Source organism: Siniperca chuatsi, linkage group LG6, assembly GCF_020085105.1.
Source record: "Siniperca chuatsi isolate FFG_IHB_CAS linkage group LG6, ASM2008510v1, whole genome shotgun sequence".
Classification (NCBI taxonomy): domain Eukaryota; kingdom Metazoa; phylum Chordata; class Actinopteri; order Centrarchiformes; family Sinipercidae; genus Siniperca; species Siniperca chuatsi.
Window position 1 is genome coordinate 8,776,824 of NC_058047.1, and position 24,831 is coordinate 8,801,654.

The 24,831-nt window shown below is 38.4% G+C and overlaps 1 protein-coding gene across 4 annotated transcripts in view; it reads left to right on the forward strand.

The window, feature by feature from the left end:
- Nucleotides 1-1,526: 1,526 nt before the first annotated feature.
- Nucleotides 1,527-24,831, forward strand: part of lepr (leptin receptor) — a 45,316-nt gene continuing 22,011 nt past the window's right edge. Inside the window, exons 1-5 of one of the 4 annotated variants that reach the window (XM_044200120.1) lie at nucleotides 1,539-1,659; nucleotides 10,972-11,052; nucleotides 20,343-20,400; nucleotides 22,683-22,735; nucleotides 24,343-24,570. In XM_044200120.1, coding sequence (XP_044056055.1) covers nucleotide 11,052; nucleotides 20,343-20,400; nucleotides 22,683-22,735; nucleotides 24,343-24,570 — 340 coding nt within the window. In that variant the 5' untranslated portion in view covers nucleotides 1,539-1,659; nucleotides 10,972-11,051. Of the gene's footprint in view, nucleotides 1,660-10,971; nucleotides 11,053-16,743; nucleotides 17,060-17,378; nucleotides 17,430-20,342; nucleotides 20,401-22,682; nucleotides 22,736-24,342; nucleotides 24,571-24,831 lie in introns of those variants that run through there. The other 3 variants (XM_044200123.1, XM_044200121.1, XM_044200119.1) reach the window with 3 other exon arrangements.

The window sequence follows — 24,831 nt, forward strand, 5'->3', positions numbered from 1 at the left end:
TTTTACACAGCCATGTTGCAATGATCAAAAATGATGACTTATTTCTGATTACAATGGTGGACTATTTGTAATTAGGGTAAGATATCAATGAGAAAATGCATCTGTAAATCATTGGTGATGATGTTATTTGAATTTGTAGCTCAATCTGGGTACTTTTGGCAGAACGTCCATGCATATAAGAGCTAAAGCTGTATGGTGTTTTCAGACCGCTTTAGATGTCATGGCGGTCAACTTTTTAACTCTGCAGGGGTCAGCAGAGTTTTGGTATCTTACTGGCAGTTTAAAAATAGTGGCCTCCCCTTTGGCTCTGCCACTTCTCAAGCACAGGTTAAATGTAACTGCAGCTGTGATGGAAACTAACAATGGCACTATAATAATAACTTTTACAGGCTTTTAAAAGCAGTTTTTAAAATAGAATGACTGTTGTTGGGGTTTGTTGCTATTTGCAGTTTGCCATGTTTCTGGCCACATGATGAATGCAAGTTGAATATTCATTCTTTTTGCTCTGTTTTTGGTCTCCTCCAACTCCTGAGTTAAGTATGTGGCTCTGAAGCTGCTAAATGCTACACTCTGTTCACCAGTTAGTTGCTAACTGTATCTGTCTGCTGTTTGGTACAGAGCAGGTAGCGTACAGTCAGTTTTTAGAGCTTCTTTGCTGAAAACAGCTGCCTGATAGAGCTGAAAATGACATTATGAGAGCAGTGAAAGGGAACCAAAATAGTAAAATTGCAGCTTGGAAAACCAAAACAATGAGCTGAAAGATGGTAAAATGGGAACTTCCGAGTCGGCTGATAATTCTCTGTGGGTTCATCACTATGAGCGGACTTTCACTTTACACAGAAACATTTGATCCATCGTTTAAATATAAAAAATATTGATTATAGCAGCAAGTGTGTGTTGTAGTGTGCTGACACTCAGACCTCTGTCACCTAAACAAACAGAATTTATTTTTGCACTTGATGTTGAACAGCCTGATATTCTGTTAACTGATAAACAAAGCAGGGTTGTATCCCAGAAAATTAGTTTGGCCTAGTCAGGATCAGTGTGGTCAGGGAGGGGGCTCCTGTAAATGGCGTGGCATTGCAAGCCGAAGGCAGCTTTTGGCTAGAGTGCGTCAGAGGAATTATGGGATCAAATATCATTCGTCACATACACAAACACACAGACACATACAAAACCCCACTGTACCTCAACTAAAGGGGAAAATGTGAGGTGAGTACTGACAGAAGGTAGGTTTGTCACTAATCTCTTGTTTCTCTAAGGCTCTGTGAAATCCCTTTGTACCCACAGTTACAAATATACTCATTGAGTCCATGTACATGCACACAAAAATAGAGATGGCTTTTGTCCAGTAAAATCTAATCCCCATCCACTCTTACAGTGCACACACACCTGCAGATACACAGATTAGTGCAAACACATGCATGCACATCCTGGCCTGTGTGCTGTGTTGTGAGTGATTGGTGTGTATTCTGACACCGTGTATCAGAAATAGCCCCTCATGCCCAGAGACACACTGCTCCACATAAAGCTCTCTGTCTGTGGGACTTCAAAATGTCATTTCCCAGTCTGCTACTACAAATGTTCAGGATATCAGCTGGAAGGCAAACTATACTTTCCATGTTATACTTCTGGAGGTGTGCTGGTGTGGAGCAGCTGGTGAGTAATTTCTCTCAGTATTACAATATTTCATAACGACATGGAACAAAAGCTGTGAGATGAATGCCACCCTACACAAGCTGCCCACAATGGGCAATTACACACCTGACTCAACAATTAAAATCCTGTCAGTTTGCTTATTGTTTTAACACTGAGTCATTGGAGTAGTTTTAATAACGACGACGATGATAATTGGCACACACTACTGGCTCACACTGCTGGCTCAAACTTGTTTCTCTTCAGTCTCTCTCTATTTCTTCTGTCATGTTAAAACAGCAGTTTCCCCTCCCTCAGTCTCTCTATATGTCTCTCTGTCTTCCTCTCTGCCACCCTCTAATTAATTACCCTGAACTCTTTGTTGTGATAAAATACAGTCTGTCTATCTGCTGCTTTCTCTCTCTACGTTGTTCCGCCACCTCCATGTATTTCAAATTTTAATGAGGCAGTACAACACAAAAATCATGACAGTTGTGTATCTTTTCCTGTAGTCAGCAATCAAAGGTGCTAAGCATGAGCTCAGGGTAAATCTTTTTTTCTTTTGTTTGCACACATTTTAACTTAGAAGCCCCTAAAAATCCACACGTAAAGGAATAATTCATTCATATGGGGAATTTGTTTATTTGCCTTTCCAAGAGTGAGATGAGAAAATCTCTTATGTCTGTGTGTATACGGAGCTGAAGTCAGGACGTGTTTAGCCTAGCTTAGCGTAAAGATTGGAAGCAGGGGGAAATAAAAATAAGTCTACCAACCCCTGTAAAGTCGAGCTAATTACCATGTTATGTCTTGTTTCTTTGATCTGTAAACAATCTGGGTTTAATGGGGGGTTATGTGCTGAACTATTACTTGGCCAGGCTCAGTGACTTCCTGGGGTCTTGGTGACAGATATAACATGTTCATTCGTAAACTTCTGGTAGGAATATTTTTACCTTTGGACAACACCAGGTTAAGCTAACTGTCTGCTGGCTCATATTTAACAGACAGATATTCTTGGCAAGAAATCTCACTGTATAGAACCTTTATTGAAGCTCTAATATCTAATCTAGTACAATTTAGCTTTTTGTCTTCTGCCCTACCTCTATCAGTAATATTCTGTCATCTAAAAACAATAGCATTACTTTCCCCAATATTTAACTGCAGCCAGTTGTGTGATTAAAAAGATTTCTTCTTATAGTACACTTGGCTCTAATATATTTCAGTTCTGTGCATTAGTGAAACAGTGAAAAGAGCCTTCATGTTCAGACTGCAGTATCTGAGGCTTCACTAAAAGACAGCGAGCTGCGATGAGGTGCTTTGGCCACAGACACATTTCAGACGAGCCTCGGGCAAAAGCTGACCAGACTGGCTTCGATCGACAGTCCAGTGCTAGATTCTCAGAGGTAGTCCGTCCGGTTTTTCAATCTGTGTCAGAGCTAACAGCCATGGTCATTTTGCTGCCCATCTGACCATTTGGTTTAAGCCAAGAGTGCGAAAGGTAAGATTATGATCACAGAGATCTCCATGGTGATGAGGGGCTTGTAGGGCTTATACACAGGAGCTAAACGTGTAAAGGATTCTAATCCAGTTGATGTCTTCATGTCCATACTTAAGGCAGTGCTGTAGCTACCAGTAAGGACACTGAGGTCTTGTCCTCAGTAATTTTTTAGGAATTTGTGGGGTTTTGAAACCTGGGGGGGAGTTTACATTATGCAGTTAAAACATATACATAGTGTGTATTTTTTAGGCATATTCCAGAATTTTTATATTTAGTACTGTATATTTAAAAGTAAAGTTTGACATTTTTGGAAATACACTTTGCTTACTTGCCGAGAGTTAAATGAGAAGATTGATACCTCTCATGTACGTTTAACACATGTCTGTATGTCAAATATGAAGCTACTGCCAGCAGCTGGCTAACTCAGTTTAGCTGTAAAAAGCTGAAGCTTGTCTAAAGGTAAAAAAATCTGCCTCCTAAAGCTCACTAGTTAGCATAATTAGTTATATCTCGTTAAGGTGGTAGGATGATTTTGTTAGGACAGGAATATAATTGAACGGCTCACTTAAATGAAATCTGACTGAATGAAATCAGACTTTCTTTTTGGTGTCTGGGAGTCCGGGGTGTGTAGGCGGACTTCGATGCTGAGTAGGAAATCTAGTCAAATCTTAGATAAACTGGTTTTACTGACTGATAATGCTAAATGGTAGAAAAAAGCTTTTATCAATATCATCTAGCCATTTTCTATACCTGCTTATTGCTATTCAAGGTCACAGGGAGCTGGTGGATGGGCTGGTGAATGAACACATGACATTCACATTCAAACATTTAAAGTTTCCACTTTAGACTGCATGTTCTTGGACTGACTGCACTTTACTCCAGGCAACATATTTAATTCAATGCCACAGTGACCCTGGGTTCAAGGTTTTAGGAATTACAGAGACTTTCATAACTTTATTGAGTTCCAACATAAACTACATGGGCCTCCCCAGGCCAAACAGATATACCTGTGCATGAGTGTTTTGTGTTTTTGTGTAGAACCCACTCCCATTCTGTCAGCCTGTCTGGTCTCCTGTGAATCACCAGCTTGGAGTCACACCATACACAAACTAAATTAGCACATCATTACCAAATGTTCTGGAGCTGTGAGTCTGTCAACAAACTTATTTGCCTCATCTGTTGTTTTGTGGTTTATGACAATAATGCTTTTAGAGGTACAGCAGTGCAAATATTCTAGGAGACTTGATCTGTTGTGCACTTATTGGAAAATATGTACACGGACTTCCACTGAAACGAAATTCTCCACTTTGGTTTATTCAGTGTGTTGCTTCCTCTCCACTTTTTCCATTTTCTGTCATTATCGCTGTCCTCTTTATTGCTTACCTCTATATTTCTACAAGCACACTCACCATTCATGTTCCTATCGCACTAATTCACCCTCACTTTCTATTTAAGATTATGTTCGTTGTGTGCTGTGTTTTAGTTTTTTGTGGTAAACTATTTTGTTAATAAAAACACTCAGAAATGCGCACATGCATTTGCACACCCAAACACACATGCACACACACACACCTGAGTGCCCCTCAGTCAGTGCTGGATCTGTGTAGATCACTGGAAAGGTCAAGCTGGATTGATGTGGCAGGAACAGAAAGCTGGAAAAAACAAGACTGTCTCAGAAACACAAGTTAAACTAATATAATGCCATTAGTATGGATGTGCAGTACACTTTTTAAACTGTTTGTTTGCTGTCTCTTTTGCTTTTTAAATCACACTTTTTTTTTAACTAAGTTGAAATGTCTGCTCTAACCCCCGTGGTAAGATAATGAAGATGCAGCTTGATTAGAAAGAAAATAAACTGACAATTATTATTGGCTTCAGGCTGTAAATAAACAACTCAAACCACCTTTACAAGCCAGGTTTGCTCGGAAAAGGTTTGAATGGAAAATAAACAAAACAATATGGGTGATTCTATGGCCCCAGCCAGGGGAGTTTGATTCAGTAAGAGCAGATGGAGCGCTTTCATTCAGAAAAACACTGTAAGAAACTTTGCTTCAGTACATTCGGATGACACTTCCCCGCTAGGCTTTATGACCTCAGAGCTTTCATTTAGAAAAATAAGAGCATTTGAATGGCCAAACTGATGCTCTCTCCACTGCTGAGAGGATGCAGTGAGACACTAAGGTAGAGAACAGTGGTGTGACTCAGAGAGCCGCTGGATGTTATTGCCTGTTGTTTGACTGATGCAGACTGCTTCAACATGAGTGGGCAAAGAATGAACACATCAACTTTTGTTTTTATGAGTTTTGGGCATATTATGTGGAAATGTGAGACTCCCAGTGGCTTGATATGAAACCAAACTCCTGCATTTCTACATCCCTCTGCTCTCTTCACTTTCCCTGCTTTTCAATCACAATTTATCCAAGACATTTCAGAAAACAAATCTTACCAGCATTTATTGCTCAAATGTGTACACTTTTACAGTAAGAGAGTTTATTTAGTGGTATAGGTCGGTCCTGTGCCATTGATTTTCTTTACACAGTAGTTCTTGTTGACGTTGACGACGAACATTTCTTGATATTTTTTTTATTAAATATACCTTTATTACTCAAATCATTCCACAAAAGAAAATCTGTATTGCATTTGTAACAACACATTTTGCATTTTCTTTATCTGTGTTTGTTATTGTTTGTTCACTTTTGAACAGTCTATTCCATGCATATATCCTATCTAGCGCTGCTGTTTTATAGGCACTAATAAGTTTAATTTACAGTAGGTGATAAATTGAATTTCATTTAATAAAGACATGAATGGAGCATTGCATTCAGGCAGCACCCCAACCTTCTCCATTTGTGGTATTATTGACTAAGTTCTAATGGTCATGTATGTCTTTGAGTTTGTTGCTGCTTGGAGCTCCCTCAAAGAGCAGAGTCTTTTCCATCAAATCCATCTTTTTATGCATACATGTGCTATAAATGATCAACTCCTTTATGTCCATTGGCCAACATGTTTATCAGTTTTAAAGATGTTTTGAAGCTTTTATTATTGACTCTTCAGCAATCTTCATGCACTCTAATCTGCACATTTTCAATCAATGTGCTACTGTATGTGATATTGATCACTGGGCCTACTAGTGGGCCGAGGAAAAACTAAGATGGACAATTTTTCTGTTTCATTCAGTGCGACTTTTGCGGGTAAATACAAAAAACAGAAATACAATTTGCATCCAGTAGGAATTTTATAATTTTTATTGTGAAATTTCTCAAACAATGTAATGACAGCAAATTTGGGATTTTGGAGATCCCGAGCTTGGTTCTCTGAGACACAGCTCTCCCTCTGATTTATCAAAAGCAGCAGGGAGCAACAATTAGTTAAAATTGCTCACCATTTCTTCTAAACCCTAAACCCTTCAAAGCAGTCATACAATTTTATCAAGCTGATAGCAGTGCTAACATGCCTCACAGCCTCGATCTGCCACCAGATGACAGTCCCCTACTCAACGCCCTAGCTATTGCTTTATTGTGCTGGCTGGGAGAGGATGTCTCACTAGGTTTTAGATAATAAAATCTGATGACGCACATGCTTGGCACTGGGACAACCCAGCACTTTCTTTCTTTCTTTCTTTCAGCTTTTCTTTCTAATTCGTTCCATATTTGTTTTTTCCCTGGGAAGATGGAAAGAAGAGAGGTAGTCCCTTATAATTTTACTTGTCTCTCAAAGGAGAAAGTGAGAGGGAAGCTGTGTGTGTATATAAGCACATAACTTACTTGGTGTGGAATAAGTGACTGAACAGTTCAATGTAAGAGAGAGTGTATGTGTGTGTGTGCAGAAACAAGATGGAGATTATATACAAGGGAGAGACTGTGACTGTGGTTTTATGAGTGACTCTGTCATGATGATGCAGTTATAGCAGTATAGAGAACAAGCTGAATGCAGTGCTGTCATTTCATCACATCATCGTGCACACACTGCTGCAGATTGTGTGCTGATTTGTGTTTGTCAGTGTGTATAAGACAGAGAGGAAGAGAGACAGAGAGAGAGAGAGAGAGAGAAAGGAAGGACCACAAGATGAATAAGAAATGCTCATCTCACCCCTCAGGCTCCTTGCTTTGGTCTCTGATGCTAAACACAACCTTGGTGGTGTCACTACCAGATGTTATCCACTCACATCTGGCACTAATGTGTGTTGTTCACATGTTGAGCATCCACAAACCCAACAACAACACAGCTTCTTGTGTTTTCCAGGCCAGTTTTTGTGCTCAATGATAAGTATTGTCACTTATGAGACCCATTAAATCTATTGGTCGCAGCTGTCTTGTTAACTCCTGCGAGACATGAGGGTTACACACTCACACACCTGCATACACACAGTAGCTGGGTTGGGTGAGTTTATTGCATCATAAGTGCACATGTGACCTAAATTCAGCACCAATTGTGTTGCAACAGACAGGCAAACCTCCATAAGAGAAGCAGAAAAGGAGGACTGAAAAAGGGAAGGACAAGTGAAAGAAAATAGTAAAGTAGGTCTGCAACTAATGATTATTTTGCATATTAATTAATTTCTTGATCGTTGTATCAATGAATTAAGCAATGATTTAGTCTATAAAATACCTAAAACTCAAATATATTCAATTTACAATTATATAAAATCGAGAAAAGCAGAAAATCCTCATTTGTGTAGCTGAAAGTGAACGTTTTTGCTTGATAAATGAGGTCCAGTGTGTAGGAATTAGTGGCATCTAGCGGTGAAAATGCAGATTGCAACCATTTGAATACCGCTCGCATCATACTACCTTTCCAAGCATGTAGGAGAACCTACAGTGGCCGCCAAACTCTCAAAAAATACGAAAAGCCCTCTTTAGAGCCACTGTTTGGTTTGTCACTTCTGGGCTACTGTAGAAAAATGTCGGTGTAACATGGCGGCCTCCGTGGAAGGGGACCCACTCTCTTTGTAGATATAAAGGGCTCATTCTAAGCTAATAAACACAACGATTCTTATTTTCAGGTGATTATGCACTAGTGAAAACATACTTTATATATTATATTCCATTTCTGCCAATAGCTCCTTCTAAATGTTACCTACTGGACCTTTAAAGATTAATACATTATCAAACTTGTTGTTGATTAATTTTGTGTCAATTTAACTAATTAATTAAGATGTAAGATAAGAGGGAAAAGTGAGTGAGAAGGCAAAATGTATAAAAGTGTTTGTCCTTTGCTGCAAATACAGTAAAATGTCAGTAAATCAGTACAGTTTAATGGGGTTTTTTGCCATGTGGTGGTTTGGGCACATGCTACCTTGACTCACTCTTTTTTCCTCTGCTTCTCAGACACTTTCTCTGTCTGTCTCTTCTCTCACAGGACTTGATGTTTGGCAGGTGCTGTGTCTCATGTGCAGCTCTGCACTTGGAAATCTTTTCTCTTAATTCAATCAACAGCCACTCAACAGTGGAAAAATACCATCTTGACCAATTTTCCTTCCTTTTGATAAAATGATTGTTTTAACGGTGCAAAATGAGTTGAGCAGAGGGAAAATCAAAATCAAACAGTGTAAAGCAAATGCAATTGATATGTTTATAATAATGTATCAAATTATGATGTAATAACAATGTGAAAGGGGTCGCTCAAAGACAATTATAACCTCAATCTGAAGCTCCCCTCGGCTTCAAGGCAAGTTTCAGCTCATAGTTTAGCTCTGACCCATTTTGATTCACTCTCAAGTCAAGTCAATTTTATTTCTATAGCCCAATACCACAAAGACAACATGCACACAAGACAACGAGAGACAAGAGGAGAGGCTGAATCTCCTGGAGGACGAAGATCCAGATCGAAAACATCTGGAATGAGTAACAGAGGGGAGGGGAGGGGAGCCGGGGGGTTAGAGAGAGAGAGAGAGAGAGAGAGAGAGAGAGAGAGAGAGAGAGAGAGCTCATGTGCTTGTGGAAAACAAACAAACAGACAGAGGGTTACAGAGATGCAGTGGTTTTCAGAAAGTTTATGATATTCTGGTTGGAAGGACAAACATGGACTATAAGTACTAGGCTTAGTAGATTAATTGAGACTGTCCCACCAGAAGGATAATGATAACAAGGTTCTAGGTAATCAAAAATAAGCAGCTAACTGAAAGTTAAGGCAAAAAGATGAGTTTTAAGTTTGGATTTAAAGGTAGACTGTCTGATGTCAGCAGGGAGGTTATTTCAGAGGAAGGGGGCACGACAGGAAAAGGCCCTGCAGCTTGCTGACTTCTTTTTAACTCTGGGGACAGACAGGAGCCCTGTATTCTGAAAGCGGAGAGCATGGGATGCAATATAAGGTTTAAGGAGATCAGACTGGTATGAAGGGGCTTGCCCATTTACAAATTTGTAAGTAAGTACAAAAGTACTCTCACTGCGTTTTCGACCGCAGCAGGCAGCAATTTACAGTAACAAACCCACTGTACACTACCTGCTCAGCACCAAACGGCAGACAGACGCAGTTAGCGATTAGCTGGTGAACACAGTGGAGCATTTAGCAGCTAAAGTGCTGGTGGAGCCCAAAAACAGAGCTAAAAAGAGGCTTATATTTGTCAGGTGGCAAATGAATAATGTTGCTCTGTAAATAAGGATGTGTAAATAAGCAACTGTTTGCAAACAAATTCGCCATATTAACTTAAAAGGTGATGATATGCCAATGTTGTGTCCTAAAAACATCAGTTATTGCAGATTATTGTGGTTCATGGTTCGCTGGTTCTGTCTTGGCATGCAAAAGTTGAAATTTTTTATCACAGAAAAAAACAAGGTTAAGTCAGCAGGTTTTATTGTCCTCTCAATGATGGGTCCAAACTATCGGCCTGTTTATTTGATAGATATTTACTGCATTAACCAGAACCCTTGAGATATGCAAGGTCAGCTTGTATTTCAGCAGGCGTAGCTTTCGAGGAGACATGTGATACAGCTGGGCTCTGGAAAACACATCACGCTCAAACTTTGTCAGCACACACTACTGCTTACATGATGATGAAGTTAATGCATGACATTAAAACCATATGCACTCACACTCAGTGATGATGTCTTTCAAATAAAAAAACAAAGCAAAGGGTGAGATGAGAAAGCTTTTGGGAACAGGCAGAGGTGTTAGTTTGGTCCACTTTCTTTCCTCTGCTCAACAGGCCTCGGTCTGAACACTCCTACAGTGTAGCTGCTGCTGCTGCATTCCTCAGTAACAAGGATATTCATGGTGTGACCCTGGGCATAATGCCAATGGAAATAACGATGTCCAGTACATTGACTTTCCCCAAACATGAAGACACAGAGCTTGATAATACAAATATTCTAGCTCTAAATGGGAAAATAAATAAATATAATATAGTAAATTATAAATAAATAAAATAATAAATAAAAAAAACAGCAAACTCATGACTGTTTCACATGTTCAGAATAAAAAAAATTCAAGGCAAGGCCAGATAGGGAAATTCATTCCAGTGAACATGAACTGAAAATCTCTACAGTGGAACAATAACAGCGCTTGAAGAGCTGCAAAGCTTGTTTTGAGTCAGTGTCTCACCTGTCACCACAAATCCAGCTGACCTAAGGACTTGTGCATCTTCAATCTAGAGGAAAAGAGTGTTCAGATCACTAAATGATATGTGCAGGAGGGTGGGGTCAAAAAGTTATTTTTTTATACCTCAATATCATCTATGATATATTGATTCACATACTGTACATGCTGTGCTCCACCTTACGTATTAAAAAAGAGTGAAATTCATGTATAAAATGTCTAAAAGTCTAGCAATTGTGTATGACACTTCAATGCTACTCCACTTGCTCTATATATTTTTTTCGGCTCTTTCCTTTCCTTCCATGCAGTCCTCCCAGAGGAAAATGAACACCAGGAGGATGACCAACTTTGAGTTTTCAGACATCGGCAGACCAGTGAACACCCTAGCAGTGGGTATTGACATCTCCCTGTTGCTAATGAATGAGATACCTTATAGAGCTGCTTGTAATGGTTTACTCCACTGCATATGCTATAGTATCTGTAAGTGAAGAGCTAAGCACGAAGATATCCGTATTCACACTAACAGAACAGAAGATAAAATATTTCTCATATCAAGGTACAGCTTTGGGACAGAAAGCTAAATCTGGACCAGATTAGATTCAGATTTAGATTAGATTTGGAAGCTGAAGATGGTGAGATTTTAAAGGAATAGATCAACATTTTGCTTTCATTGGGCACGTGAAATGAGAAGATCAATATCAGTCTTGTGTCTGTGCGTTAAAGGAATAGTTCAACATTTTGGGAAATATGCTTATTCACTTTCTTGCAGAGAGACGAGAAGATTGATGCCACTCTTATATCTGTACACTAAATATGAAGCTACAGCCAAGAGACTGTTAGCTTAGCTTAGCATTAAGACTAAAAACAGGGTTAACAGCTAGGCTGGCTCTGTCCAATGGTAAAACATCCACCTACCAGCTCCTCAAAAGCTTCCTGGAGTCTTGTCATGACCTTGGCATTGCCAGGCAACCAGTGGAGACTGGATGAAGTCAGCTTTGGCACATAATCCCCCATAAAACTTGTTGTTTTTACACTATGGTTGTTGTAAATGAGACATAACATGTAAAATAGTGAGTTAAGAGGTGCTGGTAGATTTTCCTTCTTTACTTTTGGATAGAGCCAGGCTAGCTGTTTCCCCCTGTTTTCAGTCTTTATGCTAAGCTAAGCTAACAGGCTGTTGGTTTTAGCTTCATATTTACCATACAGACATTATAGTAGTATCGATTTTCTCATCTAATGCTCATCAAGAAAGCGAATAAGCAAATTTACCAAAATGTCAAACTATTCCTTACACATACACTAAAACCCACTATACACTAACATACACCTAAAACCAGTGTATAGCTCTGACGTAATTCCCGCATGCTCTCTAACAATGGCCCTTTGTCTGACCTTATTTCCCATCTTATTTCCTCCTTTCACAGAAGAGCACTAAAGTGATAGAAAGATATGAGATTCACAGCTTATTGTGTAAAGTCAAGTCACATTGCATCCTTCAGTGATCAAAGATATTTAATCTGCATGTGAAACAGGGTGCTGACAGTTGGATCACAATGCAGCAGAATATTATGCAGTGACATCATCCCAACTAGTCTGCAAGCATGATATCATCCGCTTGGTATGTAACCCCCCCGTGAGGATTTTTTTCTCTCTCATTTGGAGAATCTGATTAATTATTCACGGACAGCTTCCCTGTTTGAGGTGCTGAGACATTTTTACACTGCAGGCTGTTTGTTAGAAACAGTCAACTCATAATGTTGATAAAGTGTAAAAAGCTTAACTCATCTACTGTAGTGATGATAATGTAGCTCTGCTGTCAAATCACCCCCTAAGCAATGATGACATGGGAATAATCATGTTGGTACAACACTTAGACGTTTTAACAGTGGCAGGACTATTCAACCCAGGACTAAACCTCTGTGACATAGTTTATAGTTTAAATACAATACATTTCTTGGTGGACAGCATTTAAAGGGCCAAATGGGTGATATTTGTCAAATGTATAAAAATAAGAATCAAGTTCAACGACCAAGTATGCTGACTCAAAATCTAACAAAATAGTCTTTGCATAGTCTGTGAATGATAACTGACACGGTAATCAGATACATGTAGCAACAGTACTTGCCCTTTATCAGCCTTCTTCATTCTTTAGCTCCAGTCTTCCTTTATTACTGAACATCACAGGTAAAGGCATTACAATGTCAAAAGTTGAACATCAGAGCAGATTACATCTGCAGATTAGATCATTATGGTACTGAAAAGCGCACTACAACATACTGTAAACACGTATATCTAAAATAGATGAAGAATACAGGAATTTCTTGCTCCAGTGTTGGTAACAATAGAAGACTGTCACATATTTATCAGAGCAAAACCTCCTGGTGTGACTGACCAAACAGTTATCATCATCATCATCATCATCATCAATCATGGATAATTATCAGATTTGATTTATTTATTTACTTGTTTATTCATTTTTGCACCACACAAACATCTTTACATGAGGATTGCATACCAAGAGGATGATGTCATTCGTGCACACAGGTTGGGATGATGTCATTGGAGGGAATGATGTCATCTCCTTATTTTGAATGCATACTGTAGGTGAGGCTGCTGCTACAGTGTGTTTCCCCCTGCTCACCCTTTCTTTCACATCCCTGTCTGATCAGTGAACCTTACATTTTAATCAAAGTATTGTTGGCTGTGAATCTGATATATCTGTATCACTTTAATGCCGTGCTGCGAAGGAATGGGAAATATTCACAAAAGCATGAATTAAGGGCAGATGAAGGTGCTTTAGAGATCATGGTTTGCAGGAATAACCTCATAGGAGATTAGCTTTGGCAGCATATTAGTTTTTTTAAGTCTTTTTCTAGAATCCAAAGTATGTTGACTTTATGAGTAATGTCCACAGTAAGTGTGAATAAGACTGTCTGTCTGTGTGTTTTTCCACAAATAGCTCCCATCACAAAGCATTTTCTGCTATTTTCATCAGGTTCCAAAGAAAGTCAGCGTGTGTGTTTTTAAAAAAATCATAAATCGGGTAATTTTGTCAACAGTGCCAATTTACTACTCATTCATCCAGTTGAAAGCAGCTGACACTGTCACACGTTTGCAATCGTAAGTCATCCGACAATAACATGACTGTAACTGGACTTGGCAAAAGTAACAAAATAGAAATGTGACAGCAGAAAATAACTCATCACTTTCATCTGCCATCTTCTTTAAGAACTCTCTCTGCTCCTCTGACGGGATTTTGTGTGAAACAAGATGCTGATAATCCCCAACAGTCACAGCTACATTTAATGACAGAGCGATGCCAGATTGCTGACAATAATGAGCAAAATCCATCTCTATAAAGATCAGTGAGCTGCAAAAGTGATGAGATGTGCCTCCATCATGATGCAGATCAAGGAAAACATTTGCAAATGAATCTCCTCCCCTTCACATAGGCAAATTTTTGCAAGCACACAGTGACGCATCCTTTCTACGTCATAAAGTTTGATAGTGACTGCAGGCAGTATCTCACTCTGTCGCTCACACACACATACACACAAACCTGTACTACTATATTGTGAGGGCATTGTATTCCCTGGAAGCTGGCCGTAATTCCAACCTGCAGCATAATGGCTTTGTGGTTAGCCCTGCTGCCACCCAGCAAGAAGGTCCTGGGTCTGAATCTGCCAACCAGCTGTGTCCTTTTTTGACTTTCCATGTTTTCCCCATTTCTGCCTGGGTTTCCTCCAGATGCTCTGGTTTCCCATCACAGTCCAAAGGTTTGCAGGTTAGATGAATTGGAAACTCTAAATGGCCCTTGTCTGTCTATATACATTAGGCCTGTTATGGACTGGCAACCTTTCCAGAGTGTCCCCTGCTTCTCAGCCACTGTGCAATGTATGAAGCACAGTATCAATGGATACTGCTAACATTGACCCTAAAATCAAGTCTAGCTCTAAAATAAATGCTTATCCATGTGGGGACTGGAGTACGGATTATCCAATGACAGCATATCAATTGAGCAGAGAGTATAATCAAAGGTGTGGAATTGTAAATTAACACCTCAACTTAATTAGGATTCACACCTACAGACAGACCTGCCATTTGCTTGTCATCATGATATTTACTTATTCTAACAATCACTGTTGCTAACACCAGTATATACCAGTATGACACTTCCCATCATATCACAAACGTACAATGCTCTGATCTGTCTGACAGCCAGCCAGTGATTTATTGTTGTAATTATATTATATTTAATTTCATTACACCCATGCAGACACCTACTGACAAAAACAAGCAGCCAGATGTGTTTTTGTATGTGCGTGAGAGAAGAAAGAGAGCTAGTAGACCATGCAAAACACTAGAAGATAAACAGTAGGGAACAAGCATTGTAAATGTAATGATTCTTCCTTGTTAAATAAATGTATAAATATGCTTTGGTCAATCTGTAGCACTGCAATAGTTAGTTACAACTGTAAATATATAGAAATATAGAAATAATGTAAATATATTTTTTACTGTTTTTTACTGTTTTATTGTTGCAATATTTAATTGCAATTTGAAGTGCAAATTGATTAAAGTCTATGCAATCATTATTTAGTTTATGAATTCACTGCCATTTGCAGGGTCAAAACCACAAGTAAATATTAAGCCTGTGAGAAACACTGATAAGATGTCAACACAAACGAGCGTTGCTCTATTCATCCTTGTCTCTGCACCTTTACTCTCATCACACTGACAGTACCTTTGTTTCCCATTGACATGAACCATCTTTTTCCTCTAAAATGATGTGTTCTCTCACCTCTGTTTCTGTTTGGCTGTATGCTCAACATATGCAAATTAAAGCTATGATCAGGAGGACAAAATTGGAGAAATGTATAGACACCAGGGAGCATTACAGTTATAAAGTATGTTCTGTAGTTTCAACTGTTGTGTCATGAAAGTTAAAGGTTTTGGACTGAAGTATAAATATGACACACAAGTATCAGGTCACATTACCAGGACAACAAAATCATTCACTATTCACTCTTCTATGTGTAATTCCCTGTATAGTTAATAGTGACAGAGACATACTTTCCATTCAAATAACGGATTATTGACTGGACTGTCTGTTTGCATTTGGAAAAGTAGGTTGACTTAGTGGTATGACCAAGGATCCACATCTGGATGAAGACTTTTTTTTCCAGGACTAAAACAGTGGGCTTTTTAGGAGATTTAAAAAAAAGAAAAAAAGAAAAAAGACAGAAATAAGAAAGAAGTCTCAGCAGAAGCCTTCATGAGATCACTGGACCACTAGACTGTTTGCACCCCTGTTTCCACTGCAATCTGTTGGCTTCTGTTTCATACAAATACAAGATGTGTTTGTATGACAGACATTTGGAAAATCTGTGAGTTGTTTTTAACAGACAGTGGCTGTTCTGTAGTTCTTCTAGAAGTCCGTTTTTCAAAGGAAGAGATACAGAAAGCAGACTAAGTCAAACTAAGTCTAATCCTAAAGTTGTGGGGACCGGATTGTTGTACTCACAAGGGAGTCCTCACTATGTGAGGAATACAAAGTACACACACATTTTTCTGATTCATTTAATCAAATTAAAACTACCCAAAAACATTTATTACCAGTTGCATGTTGCCATGGTGGAAGAAATATCCAAATCCTGTACTTACTGTAAGTAAAAGTAGCAATAAACATTGTAAACATACACTATTACAAGTAAAGTCATTATGCAGCAGAATTACCTCTATAGTAATATTGTTGCTGATGCATAAGCAGAATTTTAGTTTTGTAGTTGGTCAATGCTGAACAAATGTTAACTATTTTCTATAGCCTCCCATTTGATCTTTCACAATCATATTTTACAAGATCATTAGGCTATATGATGTATATGTAGTTATAGATGTCAGATAAATATAGCCTTATGGAGGTAATAGTACAATATTTCCTTCCGAAATGTAGTAGAGCAGAAGTATAAATACTCAAGTTAAGTTCCGCCGCTACGTGTTGTTTTTGTTTTTATACCAGAGCAAACTTTGTTTTTCAATTAAGCTTCTGTATAGGCTACATCCGAAGTTGTAAGTTTTCCGGAGGTGTTTCTGAAGGCATCACGGTGGGCTGGGCGCCGCTGCGTGTCGTAACCGCTCCCTCCTCTCTCAGCTCCAGCTTTCAGTCTCATTTCTTTACGTCGGGAAGATCAGCTGGTGTTTACGTCAATGAAACAGCAGCGGCGTGTGAGAAAGGGAAAGCGACTGCGGCGTGTGTTTGGGAAATCAGACTCAAACGATGGACAGTGAACGCTGACGGAGGCGCACAGATCTGCACCGAGGACTTAAACTCACCTGACTGAACTCTGAGAAAAGGAAACCTGGACACAAAAACCAGAAGACATTTCCAAGAGCGATGTAAGAAAACAGTCTCATTATTACTTATTCTCACTTTTAACGTCTCTAATACCTACATATGATATTTTAGTGGTCGGGCTCCCGACCGCTCTTGTGACCGTTCAGACTCGCCCCTCTCTTTCACACAGAGGTGAGAAATTAGCTACACACCCACTTCTGTCAAACTGACCACTTGAATGTTGTTCACTCCTGATGTAACAACTGATTCAAATCAGAGCGTTCGCCTATCTAAATGCAGAGATGACAGGAAACTCGACTAAAGTAGATAGATAGATAGATAGATAGATAGATAGATAGATAGATAGATAGATAGATAGATAGATAGATGCTTAATTAATGCCAATGGGAAGGTGCAGTGCATTGTCTGTTGGTGAGTTTACATTAACCTCTTTGAACTTTTTATTTTCTTTCCATTGAGAAAGATAGGCCTATTTTTTTTAATGTGCTTACAATTTATTATTGTGTTTTCTCTTGCACTTTTGTCAGGACACGTGTGACATGTATGCTGTTTGTCTCGAAACAAAAAAAAAAAAAAAAACTTGTCAGAAATATGCTGCTGCTGCTTCTGATGGGGGTGGGGCACAAGCGGTGCCTCCAGCTTGAGACTGGAGAGTGAGTCAGAGCAGGATGAATAGTTGGTGAGGTGGAGTCCTTGGAGGACACGGAGCTGAGGGGCAGAGCTTCCCTTACATGTGGAAAATTGTTTCAGATGGTTGTCTTGATCAAGCCTAATTGTTTCCAAAGAGGATAAGGAAGCTAGACGGCAGCCACACATGGCAGCAGCATCAACGTTTTTTTATTAGCATTGTCCATCATTGCTGGTTCTTCAGTGAGGTGTGCTTGTACCTGTGTATTGTGCTGCTCAGAGATAATGAACATCAGTGGTTTAAAATCTCAGCTGTAAGAACTGAAGTCTATGTTTAAAGCACAACAAAGGCTGCAAGGTACTTTAAAAACAAAATGTCTTTGGAGCATCCATTGGCTTACTCAGGGCAGTTTTGTTAAAGTAACTAGCAGTGAGCTAAGCTAACTTTATGTAAGACTAGAACTAGTCAAGTATTAGTCGATAAATGATTGATTGTGTAATGATTATTCTGTGGTTATGCATCAGCAACATAAAGTATCAGGTAAACCAGCAGTTGACTCTGGTTGAGCTTTAAATCATAACCAAACCTCGATAGCACAGTCCATAACAGGAAACTGAGTCTTACTACTTGCTGTTGGCTTTGAGATTTCGATTGGTCCTCACTAGGCTTGGGCATATGATGACATATACTACTATTAATATCTCTGAATAGATTAAACCTTTGTAGGAAGTGTTGCAAATCAATGAGCCGGATTGCTTCATGGTAATGTTGGATTTTGATATGATATTTTGCATCAATGTGAAAATGAACTTAGATTTTTCAGGTTATTAATTTATGGATTATGAATTTATGGAAAATACACATTCGTATCTGGGTATTTTATCTATAAACTGTTTTTTCAATAGATAGACAGAAAATGTATTATATTGTAATATATGTTGATATGATATAAAATCACATATATCCATATGTGATTTTATCCATATTGCTCACTCACAGTCCTTACTAAAGCATTGGTTTGGATAGGACAGAGGCCAAATGTTTTTCTGCAAATAAAGGATGTCAGGATGCTGCTTCTTTCTGTTTAACATGCAAATGAAAATGTGTGAAACCTTCCAATACAGCCTGAGGCTAGTGTTGACGTTCATGCCTGTTTTAAACTGCAAAAAGCAAAACTTATACGATTGTATAAAAATCAGTAATGTGTTAAAATGCAGAATATAATAACTTCTTTAGTTAGTTTTATGTCCACAATTGTTTCAACAGTTTCAAGGACTGAGTGACTGTCAAATGAGATATATTAAAAAATTAAAATTAAACAACAAAACAATCCACAAAAACACAGGACATTGGTTCAAAACCCAAATGAGGTCTCTGACATTGAAGAAAGTGGTTCATCTTTTTTAATAGTCCACCATGAAATGTTAATTAAAAATAACACCACACACTTTCAGCACATTCAAAGATTAAAGTTAGATAGTAAAAAAAGTCAATCTTGCACATTTGAGTTCCCAGTTAATCAATCACAGTAGTGTCCGTTAAGGTTTCTGTTCCAGTTAACATGGAAACATTTCTACCTGTCAGTATTTATAGATAAGTGATAACACGGAGCACTACACGACAGCCCATTACTGTACTTATCCCAGGAGCTGCTGATGCTGAGGCTTTGTTTTGAACACCTGAAGATGAGGACAGGTGTGTGCTGTGCATGGGAACAGATGTGTTTATGCTGCTCAGTGTAATCTTATTTTGTCTTATTTTTCTTATCTTATTTTGTCCTACAGTCTCTCCTCATGCTGATGTGGCTGCTTTGCATCTCATGATTAATTAATCAAGCGTGTCATGTTTTTGTTTATTTGGATTGTACAACCCCTGTGCCAGCCTGTTATTGTTTCCAGTGGATCATATTCACTGCAGACACACATACACACACACACACATGCACACACCGAAAAACAGAGTACAGATTGATTTGCAAATGACCACCTTATTACACACATACTGAACTCAAAGTTTCTGGCATGTACACACACACACACACACACACACATTTCAGCTCATCTATGATGGTGCTGTTTTTCACTGCATGCTGTGTTTGTCTTGGTCTACGATATCAATGTATTAATAGATGTGCTCACTGGATTGTGTGAAGTTACACTGTATTAATTTACTGTCTCTGGTTTGGGACCAAAACAAGCAGCGGAGAGCTTTATAATGAAGGGCAGTGTCAATCAGACACAGCAGTGTCAGAAAATAAATATTTGAGAAGAAATTATTACACGTTTATGGTAAAAAAAAATGTCTAGAAGAGATTGTAAGGTTGGATTTTAAAAACTAATCAAATACAGTAGCATCCGGTTATCTAACTGTGGGTTGTTCTAGGAAATTATTCTGGTCGATGACCTCTAGAGAAAGTAAAGAAGTCATTTCACTGCAAGAGTACTTCCTTGTCCTTCCCGTAGCAGTATTAGCTTTTCTCATGAATAAACAGCACTTCTGGAGTATTTTGTCAGTGAAGGTTGAAGAGGGAGGGGTGGGTGGTGCTCCTATCAGTGAGAGATCTGTCTCTGAAATAAGATGTGTCTGAGAAAGTCTTTGAATGCCACTGCTAGAAAAAAGTATTTTTTTTTCATTAAAGACCTGTTCCCTAATGTCTCTCTCTCTCTCTCTCTCTCTCTCTCTCTCTCTCTACTCAGTGAGATTCACTCCAGCCAAAGCCCAGCTAGGCCATGCTCACGCAATGACCACTACAATGTAAGTATTGCAGTGTATAGACTAATTTGCTATTACTGAGGTGGTATTGTGATCGATCACGGCTGGATATGTGCCCCTCCCACAGAGGAAGGTGGTCTATGTGAATGTGGATGTTGTTCACTCTCAAACCACTTTTCTGAAATTGGTCATGACATAGCTTTGGAGGGAAAAATAACACTGTCCAAAATCCAAAGGATGGATTTGAAAGTGCTTTGTAGAATTTCTTAGCTTAAGTTTATAAATCAACAAATTTGCAAATCATGGTTTCTTGCATTGTAATCAGATGAAATACATCATTAAATAAATGAAATTAAATTATCTGACAGTCAAGAAATTGTGAAAGTTGAAACATAACTTTGCAGAGATTATTATTTTAGAGGATTTCAGGGATACAAATGAATGAGAAAATGACTTATTGGAGCACAGTTGAAGTTTAATGTTGGAGCAGCCCAGTAAATGTGGTTATGTAAATGGGTAAGTAGAAAGATTGTGTAGAAGCTCCACAAATTTGAAAAAAATTATGATTTAAATATATTTGCATATTGTGTTAAGAGGAAGAAACACTGAAATAGCATTACAAATTGCTGTTGAGCTGATATTTAGTGTATTTATTGTGATAATGAACAATAAACTACCTGCTATGATTGCTCAGGACATTCCTCCCACCAACTGAGTCAGTTGTAGTGCCTGAACATCACTTTGTGCATTTAAGAGTAAGTGAAAACTAGTTAATACACGAGCAAAGAAGTTGAAATAGATAGCTAAAAGTAATAGATAAATGGTTGAAACATCCAGCTTCAGCTACTCCAAGTAGTAGTACGAATGCAAACTTGACCAAACCTACTGGAAAAAAAGAGACCAAGCCACTTCTAGGATCACTATGTCTTGTATAAAATTGATAAATTATGATTAAAATTGATTCAAATGAACACATCTGGTGTCGATGAAAGGGTGATGGAGCTCGCTTCACAGGTATGCGGGGGGACGCCAGACACAAAGATTGGGAACCGTCAGTTTAGGATGAAAAAAGTACAAGCCGGAACATCAGTAGCCATCACTCTCTACTTGGAGCCGTGGTGCTGAAACTATGTTATATATGAACTACTGACCGGTGTCGCAATGCTGCACAGCAGAGACTTTATGTCAGATGAGTCATTACATCTGTAGAGACGTTGGTCCACCAGTTTTTCCAATGTACTGTGTAACTGTGTCAAAGTCAAATTTCCTGGCACTGGATTGATCACACCTGCCACTCCCTCCCATTGCTCCCCCAGTTCTTTTGTGATCATTTCCAGATCTGGAGATTGTAATTTATTATTTTCTGTAATTTACCGTGGATTGCCTGTAATTGTACATCATGCATAACATGCAGAACTCCCATTTCCCACTAATTCAAAATACGTCACTGAGAGTATTCACTAGATCACTGAAGATAGCTCACGTCCCCAATTTTAACATTCTTACAATTGCACCAGTTTGAATTTGGAAATATTTAAAGATAATGTTAAAAACCTATTAAACACTGAACACTTTAGTCCATATTTGCACCTGCATTATGTTTATCAGAATCAGAAATCAGAATCAGAAATACTTTATTGATCCCCGAGGGGAAACTCTTTTGTTACAGCTGCTCACCATCACGTCAATGCGCACTTGAGAATAGAAGGAATAGAAGTACTAAGCAAATCAAAATATAATACACTATAATACAGGTAAGATAAATTAAGTACAAGTGGATATAAGTATAAAAGCTAAAATAAGTGTGAAGACAGATAGAAGACAGAAATTGAATGAGTGAGTCAGTTATCAGGTGTAGTAGTAGTTGATTTAGGGTTGCTGCAAAGTGGATTTTGAGGTTGATAAGTATGTACGGTATAATACAATGTAATAATATAAGTAATAAGTAATAGTGCAATAATGAGTACTGTCAAGTTAAGTGTAGCTATTAGATGATTATGAGATGGTGGGTATTGCACAGTAGTCTCATAATCATCTAATAGCTACACTTAACTTGACAGTACTCATTATTGCACTATTACTTATTACTTATATTATTACATTGTATTATACCGTACATACTTATCAACCTCTAAATCCACTTTGCAGCAACCCTAAATCAACTACTACTACACCTGATAACTGACTCACTCATTCAATTTCTGTCTTCATCTGTGTCTCATTTCTCTCTCACTGTCTACATTGCATTACAAGATTTTTGCTCTGCTACAATCCTTCTCTCTGTCCATCCCTCCATTACTTATCCCCTCTCTGTCTCTCTACAGGGTTCGGGCTGTAATGTTGACAGTCCTGATGCATATTTCCCTGGTGCCCCATGGTGAGTTTCACCTCCAACGCAACAGTTGTGACCTCTCAGCTTGTAGGATGTCTTCTTCCACCTTGTACTATTTTTCTTTCTTAGAAAATATTCCTGTACAGCCTGTTCACGTTTGGAGTTAACAGATAAGCTCACCTTAGAAAGGTTCGGCTCAAAAATAGTCATTGGAAGGAACTTACTGTATATGATATTCAACCTCACATATTATTCATGCAGCACCCTGAGGTTTTGCCAAGGGGTGATATTGATCAATCTCAATCTCTAACTTAAATTTAAAATGAAACATGCATTGTGTTTGGACTATTCCACTTCAGTTTGAGTAGTTTCATTTGTAAAACAGATTTTGCAAGGCTTTGGTCCTGACAGATTCTGACAATGTCATTACAGCTGAAACGGACAGGGTTAACTGATGTACACGTTATTAACGTGTACAGATTGGCCTTCTTACATGGAGATGGTAGTCTTAAAATCCTGAAATCCCTATTGCTTTTTTTCAATTATTGGTAGTAGTTTAAGCTTAATTTTGGCTTGGAACTGACATTTCTATTTAAGTAGTACTCAGGTTTTGAAGTAACACTGGTCATGATGTTTAAGTCGATATAATCTCCAAATACACAGGGCAGAGCAGCCTCATACCAGTGTTGACACTTGACTCCTTGAGATTTATTGTGTTATAATCGACAGATTTCCCATGTGCACCTCATGTGGTCAGAACTGCCAAAATGAAAGCCACTGTACTCTTCTTTGACAGTACAGTATGTTATCCACTACCAACCTACGTGACGACGCTCACCTAGGCTAAATCAATAGTATGTCAGGCTTTTTCTGTTTTTCTCTGAGACACAAAGACATACTGTTATTAAAGCCATTGACTGTTGCCTCACTTTACAATACAAAGTTATGTGCAAGATGTCTCAGAAAAAGCGTTGATATTGCAAAACCTTTTGGGGAACAGAAACTAAACTTGAACTAAAGATGTCCTTCATCTAACCCTAACTTTTTGTTCTTTCCTACCAATCCTGCCATTTGGTCCTTTTACTCTATATTCAAGTTTTCATAAAGTCAATGAGTTATGTTTGATTAATGGTAAAACCTTGAGCAATTTGCTGATAAGGGGGTATATAGTATTTACAAATTCAAGAGGAGCTTGGGCAAAAAAACAACATTTTATTTAATTTCTAAGACATTTGTTAACATAGATTTTGTCCAGAAAAAAATATTTTTTAAATCAGGTGCTTTGTATACTCTTTCCTTATTGCTTAGCAATAATGGAATACATTGGATTGCATTGTATACATTTAATACATTGCTTAGTAAAATTTTAGATCAGAACCTGATTGTATAATATTACCTTATAATATTTGCAAAAAAAGAAACTCAGACTGAAACTTTTATGACTCTATACATGAATACAAAGCAGCAGCCAGTTGTTTCAATGAAAAGAAACATTATCTTTAGTATAGATAAAAAATAGAGTAAGAGATGCTCATACTATAATTTGACTTGTCTGTTGCAGAAAAATATAACACAAAATTCAAATAAGAAAGTTTTCTTTTCCCTGTCCATGTGTCAAACCTGAGTTAACTTCCCTGCCTCTCTATGAGCAGGTGCTCAGTGTTTGGAGCCGGAGGAGGGAGCCTCCATCTATTCAGATGCCCTGGACGTCCCATGGCATGATGAGCTGTGCTGTGACTCACCTTCAACCCATCTCACTGCGGAGGGAGATGAGAAGCTTGCACCGGAGACAAACCGCTCTGAATCAAACCTCCCACACTATTATCGCTGCAACTTCAGGAGCTTGACAACCAAATCACATCCTCATGAGCCCTCTGCCGGTAAGAGTTCATTCAACACTGGTATCAAAAATGTTTTTAACAAAGAGATGATTCATGTAAGTAGCAGTGTGTTTTACAATACTCAAAAACATCATCTCTGCCATGGTTGGAGATTCTGTGCAATTGAGAAATGTTAATCAGCTTGTCATGGCATGTGAAGTGCTTTAAACTCAAAACATTTTGCTCATGAATATAAAGATTTCCTTTTTGTTGGGACAAATGACAACATAAACTTTTTCCACAACAAATACAATGGCAGTA